This window comes from Grammomys surdaster, unplaced genomic scaffold, assembly GCF_004785775.1.
Source record: "Grammomys surdaster isolate TR1022 unplaced genomic scaffold, NIH_TR_1.0 168, whole genome shotgun sequence".
Classification (NCBI taxonomy): domain Eukaryota; kingdom Metazoa; phylum Chordata; class Mammalia; order Rodentia; family Muridae; genus Grammomys; species Grammomys surdaster.
In genome coordinates, this window is record NW_021604616.1 from 764,076 (window position 1) to 784,006 (window position 19,931).

At 40.5% G+C, this 19,931-nt stretch overlaps 1 protein-coding gene across 4 annotated transcripts in view; it reads left to right on the top strand.

The window, feature by feature from the left end:
* Positions 1 to 1,893: 1,893 nt before the first annotated feature.
* The window catches only part of Med23 (mediator complex subunit 23), a 51,427-nt gene continuing 33,389 nt past the window's right edge, over positions 1,894 to 19,931 (top strand). Inside the window, exons 1-11 of one of the 4 annotated variants that reach the window (XM_028766494.1) lie at positions 1,894 to 2,089; positions 2,383 to 2,414; positions 2,593 to 2,680; positions 5,607 to 5,731; positions 6,648 to 6,759; positions 7,993 to 8,091; positions 9,033 to 9,134; positions 10,404 to 10,473; positions 12,384 to 12,496; positions 14,945 to 15,040; positions 15,622 to 15,639. In XM_028766494.1, coding sequence (XP_028622327.1) covers positions 2,042 to 2,089; positions 2,383 to 2,414; positions 2,593 to 2,680; positions 5,607 to 5,731; positions 6,648 to 6,759; positions 7,993 to 8,091; positions 9,033 to 9,134; positions 10,404 to 10,473; positions 12,384 to 12,496; positions 14,945 to 15,040; positions 15,622 to 15,639 — 903 coding nt within the window. In that variant the 5' untranslated portion in view covers positions 1,894 to 2,041. The remainder of the gene's footprint in view (positions 2,090 to 2,382; positions 2,415 to 2,592; positions 2,681 to 5,606; positions 5,732 to 6,647; positions 6,760 to 7,992; positions 8,092 to 9,032; positions 9,135 to 10,403; positions 10,474 to 12,383; positions 12,497 to 14,944; positions 15,041 to 15,621; positions 15,640 to 19,931) is intronic. The other 3 variants (XM_028766495.1, XM_028766497.1, XM_028766496.1) reach the window with 3 other exon arrangements.

The window sequence follows — 19,931 nt, forward strand, 5'->3', positions numbered from 1 at the left end:
CCATTGCTCTCTTCAGACACACCAGAAGAGGGCATCAGATCCCATTGCAGATGGTTGTGAGCCACTATGTTGCTGGGAATTGAACTCAGGACCTCTGGAAGAGCAGTCAGTGCTCTTAACCATTGAGCCATCTCTCCAGCCCCCTTTTTAAATTTTTGTAGCTATGTCAAATACTCTGACCTAAAGAGGGTTAGAGGAAGAAAGTGTTTATTTGGCTTTATAGTTTCAGGTAGTCCATTATTGCAGGAAGACAAAAGCATTACGTTTCCAGTCAAGGGCAGAGAAAGTAAGTGCATGAATCCTTGTTTGCTCAATAGCTTTCTTTACGCTTACACAGTGGAGAGCCTAGCCTGTGGAGTTACACTGCCTGCCCTGGACTGCCTTATTCTATGTCAACTAATAACCTTCTATGCCACCCAATGACCCATAGACCAACCTGATCCTGATAATTCCTCGCTAAGACTCTTTCTCCAGATGAGTCCAAGTTGTTGACTGTTAAAACCATCCACTAACATGTACCAATAAAACTTTTGGACACTGAGGTTAAGGTATGTTTCTTTGGTTGGCTGTGTGTGTGTGTGTGTGTGTGTGTGTGTGTATTTGTTGGTATGTGCATTTGGTGGTATGTGCATGCCATAGCATATATATTGGAGATCAGAGGGCAACTTTTGAGAATTAAGTTGGTTCTCCTTCCACAGTTTGATTGCTAGGGATCAAATTCAAGTTATTAGGTTTGGCAGCAAGTGCTTTTACATGCTGAGCCAATTTGCCTGCCTCCAGCATTGTATATGAGGGATCTGAACATTTGTGGGCTTGGCCACTTCCACACTGGGAATGTGTGTGAGTACATTTGCCAAGTGAGAAACCCTAACATCCTAACAGTGATAGGCTACGCGTTGCTTTTCACAAAACATTTTGGATGCTCACACTTCATTGGAGTCCACACAGACTCGTTCTGCATATCTTAGTTACTTTCTCACTGCTGTGATAAAATTCCTTAACAAGAACCTGTGTAGTGGAAGAACAAAAGCAAGTCTTGTAAGCGTCCTCTGACTCACACACATGTACCATGGCATGCCCATACATACATACATACATACATACATACATACATATAAATAAATGTAACAAATTTTTTTATACCTAGACAAAGGAAACTTCAGGGGTAAATGGTTTACTTTGGCTCACAGTGACTGGTCATCATGGTTGGGAAGATACAGCAGCAAAAGCAGGAAGCCGGCCACCCACATTGTACCTACACTTGGGAAGTAGAGAGTGACCATGAAGTGGAGCAGGCAGAGCTGTAAAGTGTCAAGGGCCATCACCAGTGACCCACTTTCTCCAGGTGGGGATGCTGTTCAAATACAAAGGTCTATGGAGAACTTTGCATTTTCAAACCACAATAGCAACACTCTGTTTTAACTGTTTCCCAAAAAAATTGACACAGCTTGGCCTTGAGTTGACATACTGGCAGGATGATGGGAAATAGTCTGTTTTAAAATAACGTGCTTAATACCGCCACTTACTTGCAAATTAATAATAATGCGTTTATTCTGTTTTTTCCCCCAACATCCAATAAAAGATGACGACATGCCCATCACTGTGCTAGCAACTGATGTGAACATAGTGAAGACATGGATCCTAGTGGGCAAGAATAATGTGGTGTCAACTGCTTCCCGAGGTCAGCCCTTGACAGTCATCCTTTTGGTTCTGGCTACAGTCCTTGTGCTTCTGGGATGCAAGTGAAATCCAAACAAGACGCAGTTCCGGCTCCAGCCAGGAGGTGGTGGCCTTGTTGTCCTAGGCGATGTGCCGGGGATCATGCAGCACTGTCAGCTTGCGGGCTACCTCTACACGCGGAACCATCAGGCAGGGATACAGATTTTGGAGGGACTGGTAACGGGTGAGCACCGAGCGGGTTCATTTGCCAGGCACCGAAGGAAGTAACAGAGTAGCTTCCTGCTGGTGGCTCCGCCCCTCCGCTCCATTCTTCCCAGATCTCGCCAGCCAGCTGCCGGGTACCCCGGGAGGACGGGGCTCGATGGTACCGATGGAATCGCAGCTGCAGAGCATTTTCGAGGAGGTGGTGGTTAGTGCAACTGTCCGTAACCCAGGGCAATGGCTCCGGGAGGGACAGGCTACGGGTCTAGGCTGCGGGCCTGGGCCAGCTCCTTTCCCGCCCCCATGTTGACATCGGTGTCTAAACCTGGGTGGCGGTGCCCCGGACTGCTGCCAGATCCAAGAAAGTGTTAGTTCCCGCCGCGGTCCCTATAAAAGTGCCGTGCTCTATATTGCCCGAGAATGTTTCTCTAGGGGACATCTCCCACCCCACCCCCTTTTAGTATTCAGACCGTTTACTATTGTTTGTTTGTTTGTTTGCAGAAAACAGAAATTATAGAAGAGGCTTTCCCAGGGTGAGTATGTGGCAGGAAGGTTTTTGTGAAATTTTGTTTGTTTGTTTGTTTGTTTGTAGATTTATCTTTGTTAGATTTCACTTAAGTTGGTTTTGGGGAGTTAAAAAAAAATCTACCTTACAGGCTGTGTACCCTTTTAAAACTAGTAGCAAATATAATATGTGATTTTGTTTTTCAGAATGTTTATGGATACTCCCGAGGATGAAAAAACAAAACTAATTAGCTGTTTGGCGGCCTTCCGGCAGTTTTGGAATGGGCTTTCTCAGGTGAGACATTTCATGTTTGACATCCAGTTTATGACTTTTTTGGTTTTTCGAGACAGGGTTTCTCTGTAGCCCTGGCTGTTCTGGAACTCACTCTGTAAACCGCCTGCCTCTGCCTCCCAAGTGCACCACCACTGCCCGGCAGTTAATGACTTTTGATGCCTTCTTTTTTTACTTTTTACATCTTCTTTGGTCTTTTCCTAAGATCATTCAGGAAAGGGAAGACTAAAACTGCCATCATTTTACATTCATGTATTTTCTAGAGAACCTGTGTTACAAGTTCAAAGTAGTAAGATCACAGTGGGAAATGTTTTTAAATTTTCCTTCCATGTTAGATTATATAATGTAAATTTTATCCTCTTTGTATATATTGGTTTTCAAATGGAAACAGATATATTAAACCTTTCTTGTAAAAGAAAACTGTTGCTATTCAAAAACTGGCCCAGTATTTATAAATATGACCTCATAAAGGTACTGTAATTGAGTCCCTGTTAGAGTGGTACATTATCTTCTCATGATGCACTCTAGTCAGAGAAATGAGCTTTCTTTGCCTGTGAACCAGTATAAGATTTACCACCCAAGTATGGATCCTAAAGGCAATATATTCAAGTTTTAAACTTTTTATTTTCAAAAGGTGATGCTTTGATGTGAACCGGAAATACGTAAGGCAAGAGTGATCAAGCTCCGTGGGCTGGTCGCCCTCCTTCCTTAGCGAGCTCAGCCACCTGCCCTTCCTCTGAAGCCAGCATCCCAGTTTGTGTGCCCAGAACACTTTATCTACAAGACTGTCTCTCTGTGTCCTGAGTTCTAGGATTGCAAAGTCCTCTTCGCTCTTTTCTCTTTTAACAGTGGTGGGGGTTAAACACAGGGCTTCACACACTCGTCTCCGTCTCTGAGCGTGTCTCCACGTGCTAGCACACGCTCATCTCTGAACTATATCCCCAGTCTCAGAATTGTTTTTATAAAATCACCATATACCATTTGTAGTGTTCAGCGATTAGCTCCAAACTTAATCGTAAGTTCTGAAAGTAATTTCAGGTAATTTTTTGAGTTCCTTTTTCTTTCTTTTTTCTTATAGTGGTGTAGCATATTGTTATGTGCCCTTCCCAGTTTATTTATTAACCACCCTCTTGCTTTCCAAGGTAGAGGTTTGCTATGTAGCCCAGGCTAGACTTGAACTTTTAGTAGTCCCCCGTCCTCTGCTTCCTGGCATCATAGGATGGGACCACTATACTTAACTAGATGTTTTTCTTCACTTTTCTACTTTAAGTAGTATTACAGAAATAATACTATTGATCAGGCATAGGATTGATTATTGGACATAATATTGGTAAATTAAAAGCTAGTTCTTTTTTTTCTCTCAGTTATAAGGGATATAACACATACGTATCGTCTCTGGGTAATGCTGATTTGCCTGGGACTTGATATGTAGTCCAGATTGGCCGTGACCTTATGACCCTCCTGTCTTTACCTCCTCAGTATTGGGACATAAGCATTCATAACCACCCAAGCAACTTAGAATTTTATGGAAATTACCTAATTATTTCTTATAAGAGTTATCTAGTTTGCATTTTCAATATCAACAACCAGTATTATTCTTTGAAGGCATACAATAGAATAGCAATAATTTCTTATCCTTGTGTGTCAAGCACTGAGAAATTTTATCTTGGTAAAATGTTACTTTGAATCTTTCAGTATTTAGCATATTTTATGCATTTTTAATTTTTAAATATTTGCTGGGCTTTTTCTTTTTACTGTGTGTGTGTGAGAGAGTGTGAGTGTGAGTATGAGTGACAGTACTTGTATATAGATCAGAGGACAACTTACAAGAGAGAGTCTCTCTGCTCTGTGGGTCCTGGGAATCAGACTCAGCACTACTCAGCACGGTGTGCCTTGTGGCTGCTGAGCACCCGCCAGGCACATGTCATTGCTAAAGTAACTCCTTAAGCACTTAGTGATGTCCTGGGTGACCTTTCTAGATGTTTATATAGTGAGAGAGGGAGACAAATGAAATTGGCAATCCTAAATCACATGATGGGCAGTGATAGTCTGGAGGAGCAAAGTGTATGGATTCTTCCGGGATGCTCTGGAAGGCAGGCCTTGATATGAGAATGACTTTTGGTATCAGATTTAACTTAGGGAAACCTAGAAGTTCGACTTGTCTTTGGAATTATGGTGGGCTCTGATTTAGGTTCATGGGAGTTGGACTAATTTAAATATTCATGAGGGTAAGGTACCCACCCATATTAAAGTTTATCCTTTGGCAAATGAAATATTTACATCACCCTGTAACAATATTTACAATGAGTTAAATGAGTTTTTTTTTTGTTTTGTTTTTTGTTTTGTTTTTTTGTTTTGTTTTGGTTTTTCGAGACAGGGTTTCTCTGTATAGTTCTGGCTGTCCTGGAACTCACTCTGTAGACCAGGCTGGCCTGGAACTCAGAAATCCGCCTGCCTCTGCCTCCCAAGTGCTGGGATTAAAGGTGTGCACCACCACCGCCCGACATTAAAAGAGTTTTCAATTGGCCATGAATTTGTTAATATAATCTTAACTACTTTGGAATTTTCATGGTAGAAGTTTAATTTATATAATTGTAAGATTAAAATTAGCACAACAACTACTGTATTTATTTGCTTGGGGACAAGGTCTCTGCTAGATGTAACTTAGGCTGACTTAGAAATCTGTACACAGCTCAAGGTAGCCTTAGATTCCTCAAGTTGTAGGTTTACAGGCCCGTACTACCATGCCTGCAGTTGGATCTGACTTTTTTCAACTTGCTCTTTTAGAAATTATTTTTATTTATGGATGCTCACAGTGAAATGGTTCATTTGCAATATTGATAGATTTTTTTAGGTATAATAGTAGCCATTTGTGCTACTTAGAAATTGTAACTTAAGGCCGAAAATAAAAGTGTTTTCTAATTTTTAGGAGTCTCATGAACAGTGTATCCAGTGGATTGTTAAATTTATTCATGGCCAACACAGCCCCAAAAGAATTTCTTTCCTCTATGACTGCTTAGCAATGGCAGTTGAGACTGGTCTCCTTCCACCCAGGTATGTTTGGATGGGAGTAAGCAGTGGAAAGACCTTTCATTATGAAGTTGCAGAACTGCTTTGAGGTTGTACACAGAGACAAGGGATGGGAGCGGGCACAGAGCGCATATGTAAGTTGGCTTATGAAGCAGGAGTTTTTGTTTTAAATTTATGTTGTTTTTATGTATATGCATCTGTATTAGTGATTGCCATGTATGTAGGTGTGCCTGAAGAGGCCAGGAGAGGGTGTTAGACCCCTTGGAGCTGGGGTTGACAGATGGCATATGAGCTACCTGATGTGGGTTCTGGGAACTGGGCTCAGGGCTTCCGCAAGAGCATTGTGAGCTGCGAACTGCCATCTCCAGCCCTGTGTTTGTTTGTTTTCATAGTGTTTCATAATTATAGTCAGTGTGGCAAGGACTGAATTCTTACAAAGCTTTGCACACTCTGTCGTCTACTGGGACCTGGCTTTCTCACAGCCTGGTAGAGTTCAAAAGTTTGCAAACGAAGTGTAGTCAAGAAGTACCCTGGCATGCTTGCCATAGCTAAGCCTGCCCAGTCAACACAGCCCGTCCCTCTAACTCTCCCAGGCATGTGTGTCAGTGTCATGCTTCATAGAAGCATGTAGGAATGCAGTGGAGTCACCTTGAAGAAAGTACAGTCTGCCACCACCTGGTAGATGATAAACATTTAACCAAAAGTCGAGGAGGGTTTTTTTTTTTTTCCTAATGAATATCATTTAGTTCTACTTAAGGTTTGAGTTTTCTCTTAAGTAAAGTAGGAAGTGTTGCATATACCTGGAACACTTGGGCAGTGTAGATTTAGAAAGCATATTTGGCTTAGCACTTACAATATTCAGCATCTATAGACCATAGCCATTAGAGAATCTTTAGAATTCTCTCTTGTAACTGAATGCTCTTTCTCCTCCCCTCCTCAGGATGGTTTGTGAATCTTTGATAAATTCTGACTCTCTTGAATGGGAAAGAACACAGCTTTGGGCCTTAACATTTAAGCTGGTTCGGAAAATCATTGGAGGAGTGGATTACAAGGTATTATTTCTTAATTATAAAAAGTAATAAAAGTAATAGCTTTCTGACATGATTCTTTTTATAAACAGGGTGTGAATCTTACTTCACATGAGAAAACAAAGCAGAGAGTATTCATAACGACTTTTTTGCATATGTGCTAAAGGGATTTAAAACTATTCAGTTGATTTACTATTTTTATTCCCCTCTCAACATTTATTTGTTTGTTGGTTTGTTTGTTTGTTTGTTTGTTTGTTTTGTTTTTCAGGACAGGGTTTCTCTGTAGCCATGGCCGTCCTGGAACTCACTCTGTAGACCAGGCTGGCCTCGAACTCAGAAATCCACCTGCCTCTGCCTCCCAAGTGCTGGGATTAAAGGCATGTGCCACCACTGTCCAGCTCCCTCCCAACATTTTTAAACATACACAGGACTAATATATTTTTATGATGAAATGGGAAGTCACAAGGCAGAATTCATGTTTGATGCCAGAGTTCTTTCATTGTCTTGTGAAATGAGGAACACAGAGCAGGGTTTGTGGATCAAGCCATCTATGTTGGTCTCTTTAGAATTGTGCCCTTCCTTACTGGATGTCTTCAGGATTCTGCAGCTGACCAAACACAGCAGTAGCAGTGCAGTGTCTCCCTGTATTTCAGGGTCCAGCTCAGGAGTATCACAGCCACAGTTGAGAACATTTTTCTTCTTGTACTTTTGTTACTGTCCTTTGTCAAGGAGTTGCCCGTGCATGGCCTTATGCTTTATGTCTGCATGTTCTTCAATCTGAAATGATCCAGTAGTGACCAAGTAGGTAGTTACTGTTAAATCACAGTGACCCTAAATTAGTCATGGCAGACTTCTCAGATTATTTTCACTTTAGTCAAACTGAATATCGTTCGTTACCCAGGTCCCCAGAGTATTACTTACACACATCTCTGCACATAGCAAAGCTGTGCTTTCTTAACCTTTGTAAGAGTGGGAACCCTTCAACTGTAGTTTTGTTTTGTTTTGTTTTATGACCAAAGATTGGCAGAATATAGAAAGTTGTATTTTACTTTTAAGTGATTTTCATTTTTTTTTCATGTGGAATTTTGTCCTATTATAGAGCTACTCTTCTAAGGTTAGTGTTAGTAATGATTTGGAAGAATGTAAAAGTGTGACCTTGAAGCGGTGTATACTCCTGAAACCTGGCTGTCCTGTCTCACATAGAGACTTTACACTTCTCTTTTGGATTAACTCATTGGTCTTCTTTATCCTTATCAGGGAGTTCGAGACCTTCTGAAAGTGATTTTGGAGAAGATCCTGACAATCCCAAATACAGTGAGCTCTGCCGTTGTCCAGCAGCTTCTGGCAGCAAGAGAGGTAATTTCAATTTAAACATGCTACCTGTGTCTGAATATTTAGTTCCTGCTACTGAAATAAAGTCAGTTCTGTTTTTCATCAAGTCGTCTGCCACTGAGCTGCATCTCTGCCCAAGTCACTTTCGTTTTCAGAGATGCTCATGCTTCATTGCTCCTGGATTGCAAAAGGAAATTTTAAAAATTTAATTTCTGCTAGATAGTTATGAAAGGAGTATAGAGACTAAAGTATTTTAAATCATTATAAGACAGACAGTGGCCATGTTAATCTTTTTAAACTATTAATAATACTATAATAGTTATTCTTTTTTTCTGTTACCGTCTTAAATCTATGACTACTTAAAGCATCTTAAGGTATTACTACCAAAATGCATTCTATTGTTAATATCTTTCATTTTTATGATTCTCTAAGAGAATTTCTTTGCTAATACTATATTTTAAAATAGTAATTCTGCTTTTTTAAAGACTTTGCACACACGTGTACATAGGTGTACATCTACCTTGTGGAATGGTTAAGTCAAGCAGTTTAGCATAGTTTACCTCATAGTCTTGTTTTTCAAGCTGGCTCTGAACTAACTTGCAGCTTAGATGAGGATAGGCCTGAACTCCTGATTCCCCTGTCTCCATCTTCCAAGCGTTGGAAGCTCAAACACGATTTCCTTACATACATTTAAGATCTATGTAGCCATTTTCAAGTTTATAATATATTCTGATTAACTGCAGTCATGATGTATAACAGACCTCTTGAATTTATTCCTCCTGATTTCCAGAAGAGAGTCTTTTTTAATCAGTATTTCGAGGACTCCCACACAGATGCAAATACTTTTCCAACTTTGCCTCAGCTCTATTTGCTAATTTGTAAATACTTTTTTATTGTTGCTGTTGTTGTATTTAAAGGTTGTTTGTGTGAGGCTAGTCAACAATAATGCTTTTTGTTTGTTTTAGGTTATAGCTTATATCTTGGAACGAAATGCCTGCCTGTTGCCAGCCTACTTTGCAGTCACAGAGATCAGAAAACTATATCCCGAGGGAAAACTTCCACACTGGGTAAATTCTGCATTTTCTAAAATTTTAAATCCTTATCAAAATATTATACAATTGTATATTGTTTATGTGTACACATACTCTGTGTGTGTGTGTGTGCGTGTGTGTGTGCGCGCGCGTGTGTACGTGTGTGTGTCTGTCTTGCTGTCTTAGGGTTTTTATTGATGTGAACTAAACACCATGGCCAAAGTAGCTAGGGAGGAAAGGGATTATTTGGCTTACACTTCCATATCATTGTGTGCTATCAAAGGAAATCAAGATAGGAACTGAAGCAGGGGAGGAACCTGGAGGCAGGAGCTGTGGCAGAGGCCATGGAGGGTGCTTCTCACTAGCTTGCTCTCATGGTTTACTCAGACTGCTTTTTCACAGAATTCAAGACCACCAGTCCAGGAATGGACCCTCCCTTATTGATCACTAATTGAGAAATGCCTTGCAGCCTCACCTATATATAATGTAATCCTATGGAGGCATTTTCTCAATTGGGGTTTCTTCCCCTCAGATGACTCTAGCCTGTATCAAGTTGACATAAAACCAACTAACACAATATGTATGTCTGTGCACATGCTGCAGCATGAGTGTTGAGTTGGGATGCTGTAAAAGTTGGTTTTCTCCTATGTCAGAGAGACTCAGTATTATGTTATCAGGTTTGCACAGCAAGTCATTTCACCTGCTGAGCCTTTTCATCTCACTGGCCCCTTTGAGAAGGTAATTACTTACGTATTAGAGCAAACACAGGAGAACTCTCGAGAGTGGGAGGGTTCCAAAGGAACAGTGGTGTCATATGCACAGTTTTACATGATTGGGTATCCTTAGGCACTACATATTTTACTATATTTCATGTTTATTTGGGATGGAGACAGACTGCATGTGGCTAGAGGTAGGAAGCTGACTTGCAGAATTCAGTTCTCTCTTCTCCCTTTGTGTCCCAGGGATCATACTGATGCCTCAGGCCCTTGAACTGTATCGCTGACTCAGTACATGCATTTTTTTAGCATAATATATTTATTTTATAGCTTTATTAACCCATTGAGACAATTCTTATGTGCTTATACAGTTCGTTGACTAGGTAAGGATGCAGTGATGTGATTTGGCTCAACTTAGGGACACATGGAGGAACAAGGGTTTGGAAGAGAAAGAGCACACTAGTCTTTAAGTAATTGTCTGTGCCAGGCTTTGTACTAATTCTTGTGTGTTATCTAAATTTCCATAGATGATGCACAAAGATGCAGGGTAACCTTGCTCTTATACTTATTTATTTTCTTTTTCTTTTAGTTACTAGGAAACTTAGTATCAGACTTTGTGGATACCTTCAGGCCCACAGCAAGGATAAACTCTATTTGTGGTAAGATACATTTAAAGTGCACTTAGTGTATTACATAATACCTGTATCTTTAGTGACCAGGGATCTGTTGGACATAGCTGAAGGATGGCCTCTTAGGTGTGGCTCACCACTTTGTAACACTCTAGGAAACGAATAATGTTTAGTTTTTAGTTGCTTTGAATAAGCAAAGACAGAAATCATAGACTGGGGCAACTTTCACATAAGACCATTCCAGCAGTTGGATTTCATCTGACTAGAAACACTTTTTATTTTATTTTGTATATCCTAATTAGCTGGGCACACCTTTCGTTGTATTTTAGTTTTGGTTTTTTAAGACAAGGTTCCTATAACCCAGGCTGGCCTGAAATTGTGTAGGCAAAGGTGAGCTCGAACATCTGATTCTACTCTTTCCAACTCTCAATGCAAGGATTGCAAACATGTGCTGCCACACTCAGTTTATGTGTTTGTGTGGGGAGAAGCCAGGGCTGCATGCCTGTGAAGAATCTACCACCTGAGCTCTATTCCTGGCCCCTGGAAGTACTTCCTAAATTCTAGACCACTGGAAATGTCAGCAAGGTTCTTCTGTGGCTGTAGTAATGAGGATTCCAGACTTTCCAGTGTGCTGTAGCTCAGGCACACCCCCACCCACTGTAGCCCAGGCACACCCCCACCCACTGTAGCCCAGGCACACACCCCACCCACTGTAGCCCAGGCACTGTACCACATGCACTGTAGCCCAGGCACTGTACCACACACTGTACTACATGCACTGTAGCCCAGGAACTGTACCACACACATTGTAGCCCAGTCACTGAAGCACACACATTGTATCCCAGTCACTGAAGCACATACACTGTAGCCCACGCACTATAGTACACGCACTGTAGCCCAGGTGCTGTACCCCACGAACTGTAGCCCATGCACTATAACATATAAACTGTAGCCCATGCACTGTAGCCCACGTACTATAGCCCACGCGCTGTAGCCCATGCACTGTAGCCCATGTACTATAGCCCACACACTGTAGTACACACACTGTAGTGCACTCACTGTGGTACATACACTGTACCACACGCACTGTTTCTTAACTATCTGGTTTTTTATGCTTGATGCAGTCGTTTGCTAATCCTTGCAGTGCCCGAATTTATTTCCAGATTAATTTAAAGATTATTGGAGCCTCATAACTAACTGTCTGGGAATATAGGCTTTTTAAAAAATGATCAGATGTTGAGCATTTCTTATGAATCTGTGCTGTTTTAGACACTGGGACTATAAAAAGAAGCTACATAAATTCTGAGCTCACTAGTTTTATAATGGATTGGATAGTAATATCATTAAATGAGGTATAGAAGTGAAGATAATGTTGAATTCATTTCTGAAGGGTTCAGCTTAGGGTATCTGTGGAATGTCTAAGAGATGTTACTGCTTAGGCAGTCAGGCATGTGCTATATCAAAGTCTTCTAGGAGTATCCTGAAAAACAAAAATAAAAACTAATGAAATCACCCATTAACCCTGGAGAAGAGGTCTCAGACTATATCTGCACAGGTCCATCTCGTAAACATTGGAAGCTGTGTGTTGTTTTCAGTCTGTAGCAGCTTTGCTGCCCGACTGCAAAGATGACTGTGCACAGTACAACTTTGCACAAGCTGATAGCTAGATTTGGCTCATGGACCTCACTGTGCTGAGCTCTGCCTTAAACGCTTAAACAGACTGCAGCCGGCTGGCATTTGAAGCCTTGCACTCACTGATTATTCAGTCCTCTGGAAGAAATATAAGTGATAAAAGTTCTCACACTTGGGTGTCCTGATGGCACTGTTACAGGCATTTTAAACCAGTGCCTGCTTCAGCCTGCATGTTCATTAAAAACTGAAAAAGGATGGAGGACCTGCTGATGCCCTGGGCACATTTACATGGACGTATTTACATGCAGGCCGTTGCAGTCTTCTGCCAGTTGTGAACAACTCAGGAGCCATCTGTAACTCATGGAAACTGGATCCTGCAACTCTCCGCTTTCCCTTGAAAGGCCTTTTGCCATATGATAAGGTATGTTTTAAATCCAGTGTAGGTTTGACCATCTAAGAGTATTTATCCCGTTTTGTCAAGTATTCAATGCCAGATTGCCTGTTAATAGTCTAGAGAAGTAAATATTTTCAAGAAAAATGGCTTATGGCTTATTATATTTTATGGTGTGTGCTTTGGTTTTGTCTTTGGTTTCTGTTCTAGGGTCTTGCTGTGAGGCCTTGGCCGGCCTGGACTCCATAGTCAGCCTTTAGCTGGCAGTAGTCCCTTTGTCTTTGCTGTTCAGTGCTGGGATAGCAGCTGTGCCACCACCACTGGCTTATGTGTCAGTCTACTACCCCAGGATATTCTGTGGATGTGGATTTGCCTCAGTGGTGCACCACTGGTAAAGAACTTAGATACAGACAACTCTCTTTAAGTAGAGTTCTTTTTTAAGGCTCTACATTTAAAAAAATAAAGACTCCGGATTTGCACTTAGGACATACACATATTACAATTCTGTTGGCATTTACCCTTGTCACCTTTGGAAAGAGTGGTTACCTTGAAGAGAACATTTGGGAACTTTATCCATTCCCTTTGTTTAGATTTCTAAGCCGAAGATTCTTCTCCTTACAGTGATGTTCATGACAAATGTGACCAAAGTGAAGAGGATGTGTTTTTGTAATCACTGAAATTGGGGCATTTTTGTGTTAAGGAGCAGCAGTCCCTGCCTGGATTCATGAGCAGTCTTGCAGCCTGTGCTGCCTCCAGTCCAGTTGTCATTAGGACTATACCTACAAAGCTAGTTGTTGTGGCTCATATTCCTAGAGTTCAGAGCAACGGCGAAAGAGGTGACTGGGAACCCAGGCCGTCCTAGGCTTCAGAGTAAGTTCTAGGGCAGAGCAATCCTGTCTCACAAAAGCAAACCAACCCTTGCTATACAAGCTTCTGGGTGAAGCAGACTCTGCTTATTCTGTGTTTACATGATCCATGTATGTTTATATGCCACGTGAATGCAGTGCCTGTAATACGAGGGTGTCAGATCTCTACAATGAGACTTGTAAGTGGTTGTGAGCTACCCAGTGGGTGCTAGGAGTTGAACCTCCAACCTCACAAGCAGTCCTTTACAATTATTACTTGAAGGAGATGTGTGTGTGTCCATGTTATTTCTACACACACTTTATAGCACAAATGGAGAAAGGAGCAGGAAGCAAACAGCTGGTGTGAACTGAGGGGTGGGGATCTAGTGAAAAGGAAAGATCATGTATGAAGCAATAACTGTCTTTAGTTTTACTTCATAATTTCACTAGTACAGGTTTTTAAAGCATATCTTTAAAATTAGTTTAAAGCCAGGTGTGGTGGTACATGCCTTTAATCCTGGCTCTTAGGATACAAGGGCAGGCAGATCTCTGTGTGAGGCCAGCCTGGTCTACAAAGTGAGTCCAGGGTAGCCAGGGTTACACAAAGAAACCTTATCTCCAGAAAACACACACACACACACTCAGTTTAAATTTCTCTCCCCCGTCCCCCTTTCTGAATACCATCTAAGAGATCTATAAAAAATTGCAATCAATTGACCATTATATAGATAGTACCTGAAGTAAGCTTTTAAGTGACTGTCCAAGTGATGGTTCTGGCAGCACACAGAAGTAAAGGATGGGGCGTGTGTTAGGAAACTGACTGGTGGCTCAGACACTCTAGCCAACATGTAGATTCATCTCTCTACATGTGTCATATGTGCCAGCTATGTTAGAACGAGCTTGCTATAAGAGCAGGGTCACTAGAATGACACAGGCATAGAAAGCACTGCTCCTTGGACTGTGTGTGTTTAAATGACACAGGCGTAGACAGCACTGCTCCCTGAACTCTGTGTGTTTAAATAGTGACACTGGCCACTTTGGCAACCTTACAGAGACATGGGACAGCAGCTTATACTGAGAGAATACAAGATACTTAGGAAAATAGGTATAAACTCAGAAAAAGGTTCTAAGTTTGGATGTACCTTTATAGTGGTAGTTCTGTAAAGTAGATTTAATTATAAGAAATTGTGTGTTCAGCCATGTAGAAACTTTTGGAAAATTGTCAGTTTTGTACAGAAAGGAGGTAAGGATACTTACTTCATTATGTCTAAGAAATATGGCCAAAAACAAAAGCCTGTCTACACAGACAGTTATAAAATTGACAAGTACAATCTCTAAAGGGAAAACTGTAAATGTTTTGTTTTCAGGAAGAGGGGAACTGAAAAGATCCAGTTCAGTTGTCGTCTTGACTTGTAACCTTTAAAAGGCCTTCACCTTGGTTTTGAAATAAGAAAGCCAAGGTGGAAACCCAACCTGTAAGCAGTAAATACCATTTTTCTTCTAGATTTTGCCTACTGTGGGAAAGTAAAAAGTTCTGGAGGAGATTCTCCTCTTAATTCCGAATAATTTGAATTCTTAATAATTCTTAATAATTAATCTTGAAGCAATAATTTCTTTTTTATTTCCTTTAAAGGATCTGTTTGAACCACAGACTGCTTTGTTGAGATATGTATTGGAGCAGCCTTATTCCAGGGATATGGTCTGCAATATGCTAGGTTTAAATAAGCAGGTACTGTACTACGCTGGAAGCCATAAATCTGTAGATCTGCACTGTGCTATTTTCTTTGCTGTAGCTCACCGAGCAAAACAGTTACGAACTCACTGATGACCTTTTTGGTATGCAGGTTGTTCAACAGTGTATTCTTCTATGGTTTATATATTGCATTAAGAATGTTTAAGTTTAAAAGGAGGTAGTTTTAAAATTGGTTTGTTTTGCATTGCTTTTTTCCTATAAGGCCAGTTTCAAGTTCCCTTTTGCCAGAGAAACCTACACATGACTTAACCATATTTTTTGACCTTTTGTTGTTGTTGTTTGGGTGTATTTTTATAACCCTGATATCCTCAGAGTGGCCGCCTTGCTGACTTTTTCTGTTTCTTTCTCTCTCTTTTCTTTTTTCTTTTCTTTTTCTTTTTTTTTTTTAATTTTTTTGTTTTTTTCTTTTTGGTGTGTTGGTGGTTGACATGTGGGCGGGTTTGTGCTGACGGGGGTTCCTTGAGGCTGGCCTCATAGTCACCGTTTTGTCTTTTCTTTTTTTCTTCCTTTATTTTTGTTCTGTCCTGTCTTGTCCTGCCCATCCTCCAATGCTCTAGACCTTGAACATTGCTCAGGTATGTTCACAACCTTACTGTTGTATTGTGACTAACGATACGCTGGCCGCTTTGTAGCCGCTGATTCATTTAGACAGTACGTGTTTGGTCGGGGCTTGAAATTGGCGGGACCATGCTGAGACCAAGGCCACTGAAAACCTTCTTGGGATGTGAGAGTTCTTTTTGGTGGATGGTTTTTGTTTTTTGTGTTTTTTTTTTTTTTTTAAATATATATACATATATATATATATACACATATATATATTTTTTTGGTTTCTTGTTTTTTTTTTTAAAGAAAGAGACAACACTTGGCACTCAGTAAACCTGTCAGTTTTTGATCGTTTTCCCCCCCAACTCCATTTTACTGTTTTCATTTTAGGGCTAAAGTTAGCCTGACAGAATTTTCAGAGTTGGAAAGATTGGTGGTAGCCTCATATCTTTCCAGACTATTAACAAAAACAAATAACAACAACAAAAATACTTGTGTTGATTTGCCTTAAAAACAATTTCAAAAAGGAATGAAAAATAGAACATTTTCATAGAGATACACTGCCTTCAAAAGTCGGAGTGGTAAGCTCTAAACAGGGAAGGCTTTTTGGAAACATGGGGATTGACTAAAAAATGTCATGCTCTTAGGTGACCCCACACCTCTTGACAAACATCCGTCTTTGTCAGTCTTTGCCAGATGTCCCCTTTGCCTATGGCAGGAGACAACCACTGCACTACATCCGATAAGCTGAACTCTGGTGCAGCCCCAGGTTCGTTCTGGGCTTTGCACTGTTGAGAGTTTAAGCAAAATAGTGGTCCCAGTTAATTTTTGCTAACAGTTTTTGAGCCCAGCATGTTAAAATCGAGCAGCTTTTTGGTTTTAAGAAGATGCTCTTTCTAGGCTCTGTAAGGTAGCGTTGCTGTTTGCAATACCATAGTGAAGGTTGTGCCAGTGCTTCCATTGATAAAGCCCTATTTTTACGGACATACGGCTTGGCCATAAAACTTGCTCAGTGTTGAAACTGCATGCCAAACTCACCGCAGTAGCAATACCTCTTTTATTATTTTCAGTTTTTTTTCCTTCTAAAAAAAAATTACCAAATTTCCTTGTTTGGAAGAGCCTTTGTAAAATGAAACTGAAACTCCCTGACCACCAAAGTCCCTGATGGTTACCTCCTGTAACCTGTCACATTAACTCTGACCCGCTTTCACTTGAGTTAGAGGTAAGTATTAGCTAACTTTGCAAGAATGTTTCACACTTCGTCTGAAGACTAAGTTTGAGTAAGCATTATACCATACTCAACTCATTCCTTTTATAATTTGGTGGCTAACTGTCATTTGAGCTGCAAATATATCCCCCAGATAGCCTTGGCTGCCTATGGCTTCCCTCCTCCCCAGATAGCCTTAGCTACCTATGGCTCCCCTCCTCCTTGGGGGAAGGAGGCAGCTGTCCTCAAAATAGAAATTGACAAAATAATTCAAGAAGAGTTTTTATGATCTGATCATTTTAATAACAAGTTTCAACCTATAAGAAGTTTATGACTAAGACATAAATCCATAAAAAATAAAGTTTATAATGGAAATGCTGACAGAACATTATTAGTCCCACTGTAGTGTAAACATTGTCAAAGATTCACAATTCATCAGTAATTGTTGTCTCAGGTAACTCTGTAGTGAGGGGATGTACAGATGCAAGGTAATAGATATGCCAGAGTGCCTTGGCACATTATTTTACATGTGGAAAGTAGGATATAAAAGGAGAACTAGCAGTATAAATCCATATGAATAAACTGAATCAAATCATCTTACTGCATCTCTTATCATTACAGAACTGTATTCCCTGTGCTGTACTCTCTTGTCCTTTCTCTAACAGTGCAATAAGTAAAGCTTGAAGACTTTATCAACTGTCCACATTACATTTTCCAGTAGGAATTGGGCTATGGTAATCCTACCATTGGTCACAGATAGGTCATAAGTAGCCCAGTTCTACAGCCACAGCGAGTGTAGAGTGTTGAGTTTGACAGCAGTGGAAAACAGAAGTGCTAACCAGAAGTGTTGTGTTCTGTGTTGATGTAGAATTTCTAGTGTTTTTTTCTTATGAATAAAAGCATTGTAAGTCACGTATACTTCCCGAGCTGGTATGTGCTGTGTATAGGCTCTGGCTACCCTCACTCTGAAATGACTCTGGAAGCTAGTACTGACATAGCATCTGATTCTGATTAGCAGCCTCCTTAGTTAAAGTAGGGAATGATTAGAATTGAGAGACATTTATTCCTCCCAACTTGTTCTGAAGACAGTATTAAAATTCATTTAGATTACTATTTAGGTTTAACTTAACCCTTTGTAAGTAAAATTGTGAAATGTGTAACGTAAAAGTGAGCTGTTATTTCAAAAGAGTTCCGTGCCGCTTAGTAGTAGGTCTGAGAGGCCCAGAATAACCTACCATGTACACTGGGCCAGTGGTGGGCAGGAGGCGGACACAGTGCAGGTGAGGGTAAAATAGGCTCTAGTACACATTGAACTATTATGTAGAAAAATGATCTTTAAATGCTGAATTGGATATTCCCATTGTTAAAACAGGTTTAAGCTAAGTATACGTGTAGATATACTATAAACGTTCAAATTTATGCTAGTCTAGTGATTTACAAATAAAATTATTAAAGTACCTTTCAAATGTTTATGCTGTCCACTTTATAAGATAATCTGAAGTATGATGAGGACTCTTTGTTTTAACATACTTATTTTATAGTAATTGAAAACTAAAGCAAACTAGGTGTGGTCTCATACACCTTGAATCTGAGTGCTCAGAAAGAAGGCTGAGGTGGGAAGATAGCCTCAAGTGTGAATTCAGCCTGGGCTTCCTAGTGAGCACCAGGTTCTCTAGAGCTACATAGCAAAACCTTGGCTTGAAAAAAAGATCAAAGCAGAAAATGTTAGCATATTTACGATTTGTTTTTAGAGATAGAGTCTTGCTGATGTACCCTCGGCTGGGAGCACTGTGTACAGCAGGCTGCCTTTACAACATAAACACAGCCCTGCCCTTGTGGTGGCTGAATGCTAGACCTGCACAGATGTTACTGTGATTGCAAGTGCACAAGTGCGGCTCAGTGTATGTCACAGCCCTTCCCTGGATGATGCTGCGCCATTGTCAGACAAAGCAGCGTGCATCATCCCGTCTTTAGGTTTGCTTTTAGGGAATGTACCTGGCTTTATCCAAAATAATTAGCCAAATATGTATTTTGCTTATATTAGATACTAGGTCCATAAGTCCCAGAGATTACTGGTGTATTCATGAGGTGTGGCATATGATGAAAACCCATCATCAGCTTTAACTACAAATTTCCCAATTGCTTTTATCTTGTCAAAATTTTCATATTTCTGGCATTATTCTTTAAACCATTAATTGAGTGACCATAGCAACATGCCTGAAAACACATAGGTAAAGTTCAGCCCTTAAAAAAAAAAAAAAAAATCAAACAAATAGCTAATATAAGAAAGTCCAGAGTGACCAAGGTGCTCTTTCTCCTAAAATAGATTGATGGGCAACCACCACGGATGAAGGGACAGTTGACAAATCAGCCAGTCTCTACAGTAGAAGCAAATTCTGATCACTAGTTTTAAAAAACAAAAATTCCTACTGGAAATCCTGGCTTTCCTTCTTTTCACAGATTTTTCTGACTCTTGCATCCTTTGAGTGATCTTGCTGTAAACGTGTGTTGTCTGACACCTTTCTGAGGTTGTTGGTGGTTGGCAGAACTAGTAAATTTCAAGCCCTGTACACAGTAGCTGCATGCTGACTTGAGAGCTAGTCTGTAGTGTTGTCTGTTGCACTTTGCTCTGCTTCGTCCTGATAGTTCTGTTTGGAGGAGAAGTGCTGGAGTCTAAACTGGTGGCGTTAACACTGCTATTCGTAAACCTGTAACGTGGTTCAACTGTGATCATGGCCTTGTGGTTTTGGGAAAATAGAATATGAAGCAACCATCGATGCTTACTTGTGGGGGTGGATGTTTGTTTTATTTGCATGCATCAAGGAAGTGCAGCTATAATGGAGCTTTACAGCGTGGAGCTGCGAAGCATGCACAGGGGAGGCAGTGGGGCATTTTGTTTCCTTCCAAATTTGTCCCCATTTTGCATTTTTCTATAAATTCAAGAAATCATATCCCTTTTTCATGGCAAAAAACATCAATAATTAAATCTAAAGCATAGGGAAAATCATCTATATTTTAGTAATTGTGTTCACTAGAAAGGCTTGCAACTGCCTGCTACTGAGTGATACAACATTTATTTTATTTTATTTTTTTTAAAAAAGTGAAGCTGCTTTTAAA